Consider the following 7,500-nt stretch of genomic DNA (forward strand, 5'->3'; position numbering starts at 1 on the left):
GTCACTATCTTTCTAACCATGCTGAACACCCTTTCTGATGATGCATTGCTGTGTGGCACGCACAAAAGTGCTTTCATCAAATGCACTAAATGGCAGTATTGTCCTGTTTAAGAGTGTCACAACATTGCTGTTTACGGCAGACGAACTGCTTTACGGTATACAAAAAAGTGACTGCTGTTGTTGTGTGTTGTTGCCACGCTGGGAGGACGTTAATGAAACTGCCTAACAATAAACCCACATAAGAAACCAAGAACTCGCCCTCCATCATTCTATAGTTATAACGTGATTGGGCAGGTACGCTTTTTTATATTGTGGAGGACCTGAGTCCGCCTGAATTTCGGGAGATTTTCGGGAGAAAATTTGTCCCGGGAGGTTTTCGGGAGAGGCGCTGAATTTCGGGAGTCTCCCGGAAAATCCGGGAGGGTTGGCAAGTATGACTTAAGCCAGGATATGACCTGAAAAATGTTATTTTTAAAAACTGATTGAAAAAAACAAATAGATTTAAAAAAAATTATGAATAGATATTAGGGGTGTAACGGTACACAAAAATTTCGGTTCGGTACGTACCTGGGTTTAGAGGTCACGGTTCGGTTCATTTTCGGTACAGTAAGAAAACAACAAAATATAAATTTTGGGGTTATTTATTTACCAAATTTGCAAAATCTTCCACCAAAAATATTTTTCTTAGTGGAATATTTGATGTGAAGTAATGGGAACCTTGGATAGGTCAATAATTCATAATAACATTGATTTTGATTCAATATTATGTTTTAAGCAATGACTGCTCTAGCAGGTGACTTTTCAAATGATGCTTCAAATTAGCAGTGCTGCTACTTTTTGTAGCAACGATTTAGCCACATACTTGACATATTACGGTTGTCTGTTCGACATCTTCCCGCTTGAAGCCAAACCACCGCCAGACGATGGACCCCCTGCTGTTTTTCTTAGGAATTAATTCTTCTTCCTTCATTTGTTACCAGATTCGCACCTTCTCTCTCTCGTATTACCGGTACCACTCGCGGCGCTCCGCTAGCATCACAGCTAACGTTACCTCTCTGCTCGGCGAGGGCGTGTGACGTTGCGCGCGCGACAGTATGTGACGAATGTAAGAAGATGCACTTGTTTTATGTCTCTGTGAGAAGGAGAGACAAGAAAGAGTGAGGAACACCTGCAGTGTAATGTAGTCATTTTCTATATCGCACAGAGACAAACCCGCGATTACGGAGCCCCTAAAGGGACATGGGGGGAAAACATTTTTTTTAATATATATATTTTTTTAGACATGTATCTCCTGCGCACGTGAAACTTTTTATAAAGTTATAAAAAATAAAAAAAGTAATTTTTTTGTATTTTTTTTAGACATGCATCGTGCGCACAATTTTTTTTAAATAAAGTTATAAAAAATAAAAAAATTATAATTTTTTTTTTAGACATGTATCTCGTACGCACAAGATACATGTCTAAAAAAAAATAAAATATTTTTTTTATTTTATTTTTTTTATACATTTATAAAAAAAAATTTAAACTTTATAAAACATTTTTTTTTATATTTTTTTTTATACATTAATAAAAACATTTTTTTTTATAACTTTATAAAAAGTTACATATACATGTCTAAAAAAAATAACATTTTTCCCCCCCCATGTCCCTTTAGGGACGCGATATATCGAGTATATTCCATATATCGCCCAGCCCTAGTACCACTGTAGTCACACACACACTAGGTGTGGCGAAATGGCCCTCTGCATTTGACCCATCACCTTGTTGCACCCCCTGGGAGGTGAGGAGCAGTGGTGGCCGCGCTCGGGAATCATTTTGTGTAACGTTGTCCATCCATTCATTCATCCACCCATTTTTCTACCGCTTGCCCCTTTAGGGGTGGCGGGGGGTGCTGGAGTGTTTATAATATTTGTGTGACCTCTGACCTCAGGATGTCTCAGTGGGAGAAGCTCCTGCAGATGCCTCAGGCTTTCACTCAGCAGTTTGAAAGAAAAAAAAAACCAGCTTTGTTTTATTAGTCAACATTGCAACTTTTTATAAATTACTTTTAACCTTTAAGCTTTTTCATTTCACTTTTGTTATGGTTTTGTTTATTTTAATAGTATTTTTAGAATGTGCCGTGGGCCTTTAAAACATTAGCTGTGGGCCGCAAATGGCCTCCGTGTGACGTTCAAACACTGAGGACATCTATTAAACAAGACAAAAGGCAAGGAATCAAACAGAGACAGAATTCAATTTGGACTCAATATTGAGGAGAGACATGGCCACTGCACTCTCTGTACAGTCCTGCACCACGCTCTGACAAAGAAGGTTTTCGTCTCCTCTTTTATTCAGATGTTCAATGTTCACGCACCAACACGTGTCTCAGCAGAAATAGGAAGTATGTAAAACAGTCATTGTTTTCGGTCTCATTGAAGTCCAAGAAGAGGATTTCTCGGGCTTGGGCTCTTCCTGGATCCAGCTGGGGCAGGTGTTGGAGGACAATAGATAACCCCTCCCGTCTCCTGACCACAGCAACTTCAAGAGGGCAGCGGGTCGTAAATAGCGTTGACCTCGGTTACCAAATAGTTGGAAGAGAGTTTGTGAAATACTTCAGAGAGAATTCGTTTAACACTTCAAAGAGAGTTCCTCTGGAAGTTGAGCAGATCCTGCCATCTGTCCGTGTTGAAATCACAGTGGCGTTTCACGAGCCTTCTTCCTCTTGTTAGGCCTCGAAAGACAGCATTCATAATACAATGTTTCTTTTGTGATAACTTACAAACAATTATTCCAACACTCCGGGGCACACTTTTGACACCCCTGCTATAGATAATAAAAAATTAAATCTGATAAATGTATGGATAAAAAGCAGAGCTTGGCGACGCATGCACGTTTATCATAACTCTATCTCTCTCTCTGTCTCTGCCCCTCCCTCACCAATGCTGCTGCACGCACAATTTGTTTTGTTTTTAACCCCTTCTTAACCCTGAACGTACATTGAAAATACACGCAACCCTAACTCAAAATGCCGGACATTTGAGGCATTTAAGAAACTCCGCCCTGACAGCTCCGCAAAAGAGAACATGTCTGGTGAAAAGAGGACGTATGGTCAGTCTATCCTAGCCCGTTAGCTGCTAGCATGCCATGTGTTGTGCCTCGGTGTGCATTGTTTACACAACGTGCGTTACGCTACTTAATATGTCCGTGTGGAAACTCGTTCGGTACACCTCAGAACCGAACCGGAACCCCCGTACCGAAACGGTTCAATACAAATACACGTACTTGTGATTCATAATCATGATTTCAATATTGATAAAAATAATCGTGATTATTATTTTGTACCAAAGTATTATAGTACTATAGAATATATAGTAGTTTAGTTAGTACGCGCTTAATATACTGTAGAAACAAAGTCACTAAACTGGCATCACTGACCCTCCTGTCTTGTCTTCTTATGCTCTGGCAGACCAGGTGAGTCTGGGCTGTGCTAACAAGATAGCACTTCTTATTACATATTGCAAGACTAGAAATAGCAGTTGGCTTGGCCATTTTATGTCTTAGCACTTATAAAGACATTCTCTGTCCTTCTGTAGGTTCACTTGTGTGGCAGAATGTCTCTTCCAGGTACGTGAGTTCCTCTTTAAGCTGCAGGAGCTGGTTGAAAAGGTGTCCTATGTAAATGACCCTGTGAAGGAGCAGAAACCTTTTCTGCAAAGCAAGGCTGAAAAACTCCTGCGAAAGTTGCTCACAAGGTCTCACAAATCTCACTCACTCAGCATTTTTTTTTTTTTTCAATCTTTTTTCTAAAATGATTATTTTTTTGTTATTGTTTCCTAAAGTTCCTTCGTAGTTGAAGTCCAGCCATCCATGCCTCAGGGTAAAGGCCCCCTGGTTCTGCGCACAGGTGTACAATTCTCTGTTAAGACAAGGTCAGTTGTTGCACACAAAAGACGCGTGCCTGCATGATGAGCAATATCGTTTTTATGAATTCTTGAATTATTTAAGTCTTCTGTCCTAACTTCCTGCTTCCAGACTCTTAGTTAAGTTTCCTGAGCTGAAACATTCCATGGAGGTCCACACATCAATGTAAGACATGCAAACCTTGTTAATGTCTGCTTGCTGGACCCCGACTTAAACAAGTTGAATAACTTATTGGGGTGTTACCATTTAGTGGTCAATTGTACGGAATATGTACTGTACTACTAATACAAGTTTCAATCAATCAATCAAAAACTCTTCCGTATTAAAGCCTAAAGCTTTTTCTTTCCCTCTCCAATCAGCGGTGCACTGAAGATAAAAGGGTAATATACATTATTTGTGTTGCATTATTTGCTTCTACATCACTTGGTATACACACTGGAATTGTTTTGCGCTTGCAGATGTCGTCATTTCAACGTCCTCGGCACCGTAACCAAAGCCTTGAGCATGTCAGAGAGTCAGAGCGGCGGAATGGTGGCAGACTTCAGGCACCTCGTGAGTGATATTATTCAAAACTGACGCCTCGTGTAAAACCTATAGCATACTTGCCAACCCTCCCAGATTTTCCGGGAGACTCCCGAAATTCAGCGCCTCTCCCGAAAACCTCCCGGGACACATTTTCTCCCGAAAATCTCCCGAAATTCAGGCGGAGCTGGAGGGGGCGTGGCCTCCAGCTCCATGCGGACATGGAGGGTTTGCATGGAGCAATGTTGTTGTAATATATTGAGTTGGAGGCAATAAACAGGGGAGGGGATGAAGTACTTCTCTTTACTGTAGACTTCAGAATAGACTCACACACTTGACGTCAGGTGCGCAACACCACGTAAATCGTTGGCCAACCAAAAAGTAACCCCAGTACGCTATAGCCAACATTCACCAGGAGATGGCAACAGACAAACAAAGATCACTCTATTACATTCCAGTCTCTCCATCTTTTCTCGCCATGGTAACATGTGATCCAAATGCACTGTGCGCTGTCTCTGTCCCTCTTGATATATATATATATATATATATATATATATATATATATATATATAAGAAAATACTTCACTTTCAGTGAATTCTAGCTATATATATATATATATATATATATATATATATATATATATATTTATTTATTTTATCATATATATATATTTTTTTAATTTTACTATATATATACAGTATATATGTGTGTATATATATATATATATATATATATATATGAAATACTTGACTTGGTGAATTCTAGCTGTAAATATACTCCTCCCCTCTTAGCCACGCCCCCAACCACGCCCCAGCCCCACCCCGAACACGCCCCAGCCCCACCCCGAACACGCCCCCCCACCCCCACCTCCCGAAATCAGAGGTCTTAAGGTTGGCAAGTATGACCTACAGTAATCCAGGGATGGGCACCGATTCACGTAAAATCAAACGGTCCCATAATTCCATACCTTTGTTGCAAGTGTTGTCGCGTTTGGTTGCAGACTCTGCAAACTCAAGTCGTTTTTGTAGTGGACTGCCAGGCGGTACTGTTGCAATTTTCCATGCTAACAAAGTGAACGTGCTTGATAGAAAGCGCTCAAAAATAAGGGCAATTGGCCCGATGCTAATTTACATTGAATAAACTCCAATTAGCATTGGAGGGTTTATGTTTTCAAATTTGGTAATCAGAACTACTCAGATGCACATTACAATCAAACAGCTGGTGTGTAATGAGTACAATACTTGCAGTATTACCACTTTTTAAGGTTCAACAAAAGACAAGACTGACACATTCTCCAATATGTGCTACTGATTAGCCTTGGAAGGTTTACATTTCCAAATTTGGTAATCAAAACTACTTAGATACACTTTACAATCAAACAGCTGTTGTGTAATAAGTGCAATGCTTAAGTATTAACACTTTTAGGGATAAGTTGATTGGCAACACTAAATGGTCCCTAGTGTGTGAATGTGAGTGTGAATGTTGTCTGTCTATCTGTGTTGGCCCTGCGATGAGGTGGCGACTTGTCCAGGGTGTACCCCGCCTTCCGCCCGATTGTAGCTGAGATAGGCTCCAACGCCCCCCGCGACCCCAAAGGGAATAAGCGGTAAAAAATGGATGGATGGATGGAGATTCAACAAAAGACAAGACTGGCATATTCAGCCCAATGGCAAAGACTACTTCTTAGGGCAGCACGATTTTGAGAATTTGTTTAAACATAACTCCAAAACCAAACATGCATTATGTCTAAAAATGCCTGTAATATTGTATCCATGTGAGTTTAACTAGAATCAGTGTTTTTTGTAAGGTTTTCAAATACAAAATATGGGTTTTTCTCACTATGACAGTATACTGTCACACTCAATCTGACAGTTATTTAAACATAACACCTAAACCACACATGCAAAATGGTTAATAATGCCTGGAGAAATGTATCTTTGTGACTTTTACTGGAAAAAAATATTTGGTAAAGTTTGTAGAGACACAAGTTAGTTTTTTGTTATTCAATATGACAGTATAACTGTCATAAATATGAAAGTTATATAAGTGAAGTGAAGTGAATTATATTTATATAGCGCTTTTTCTCTAGTGACTCAAAGCGCTTTACATAGTGAAACCCAATATCTAAGTTACATTTAAACCAGTGTGGGTGGCACTGGGAGCAGGTGGGTAAAGTGTCTTGCCCAAGGACACAACGGCAGTAACTAGGATGGCGGATGCGGGGATCGAACCTGCAACCCTCAAGTTGCTGGCACGGCCGCTCTACCAACCGAGCTATACCGCCATGCATTATGTCTAAAAATGCCTGTAATATTGTATCCATGTGAGTTTAACTAGAATCAGTGGTTTTTGTAAGGTTTTCAAATACAAAATATGGGTTTTTCTCACTATGACAGTATACTGTCACACTCAATCTGACAGTTATTTAAACATAACACCTAAACCACACATGCAAAATGGTTAATAATGCCTGGAGAAATGTATCTTTGTGACTTTTACTGGAAAAAAATATTTGGTAAAGTTTGTAGAGACACAAGTTAGTTTTTTTTTACTCAATATGACAGTATAACTGTCATACTGAATATGAAAGTTATATAAACATAACTCCAAATCCAAACATGCATTATGTCTAAAAATGCCTGTAATATTGTATCCATGTGAGTTTAACTAGAATCAGTGTTTTTTGTAAGGTTTGCAAATACAAAATATGGGTTTTTCGCATGATGACAGTATACTGTCACACTCAATCTGACAGTTATTTAAACATAACACCTAAACCACGCATGCAAAATGGCTAATAATGCCTGGAGAAATGTATCTTTGTCAATTTTACTGGAAAAAAATATTTTGTAAGATTTGTAAAGACACAAGTTATTTTTTTTACTCAATATGACAGTATGACTGTCATACTGAATATGAAAGTTATATAAACATAACTCCAAAACCAAACATGCATTATGTCTAAAAATGCCTGTAATATTGTATCCATGTGAGTTTAACTAGAATCAGTTGTTTTTGTAAGGTTTGCAAATACAAAATATGGGTTTTTCTCACTATGACAGTATACTGTCACACTC

At 39.1% G+C, this 7,500-nt stretch overlaps 1 protein-coding gene across 3 annotated transcripts in view; it reads left to right on the forward strand.

The window, feature by feature from the left end:
- stat2 (signal transducer and activator of transcription 2) overlaps positions 1-7,500 on the forward strand; it is an 81,026-nt gene that overhangs the window by 25,289 nt on the left and 48,237 nt on the right. For all 3 annotated transcript variants that reach the window (XM_061977678.2, XM_061977679.2, XM_061977680.2), the window contains exons 9-13: positions 3,573-3,731; positions 3,819-3,908; positions 4,012-4,065; positions 4,260-4,280; positions 4,359-4,452. In XM_061977678.2, coding sequence (XP_061833662.1) covers positions 3,573-3,731; positions 3,819-3,908; positions 4,012-4,065; positions 4,260-4,280; positions 4,359-4,452 — 418 coding nt within the window. The remainder of the gene's footprint in view (positions 1-3,572; positions 3,732-3,818; positions 3,909-4,011; positions 4,066-4,259; positions 4,281-4,358; positions 4,453-7,500) is intronic.

This window comes from Nerophis lumbriciformis, linkage group LG18 (assembly GCF_033978685.3).
Source record: "Nerophis lumbriciformis linkage group LG18, RoL_Nlum_v2.1, whole genome shotgun sequence".
Taxonomy (NCBI): Eukaryota; Metazoa; Chordata; class Actinopteri; order Syngnathiformes; family Syngnathidae; genus Nerophis; species Nerophis lumbriciformis.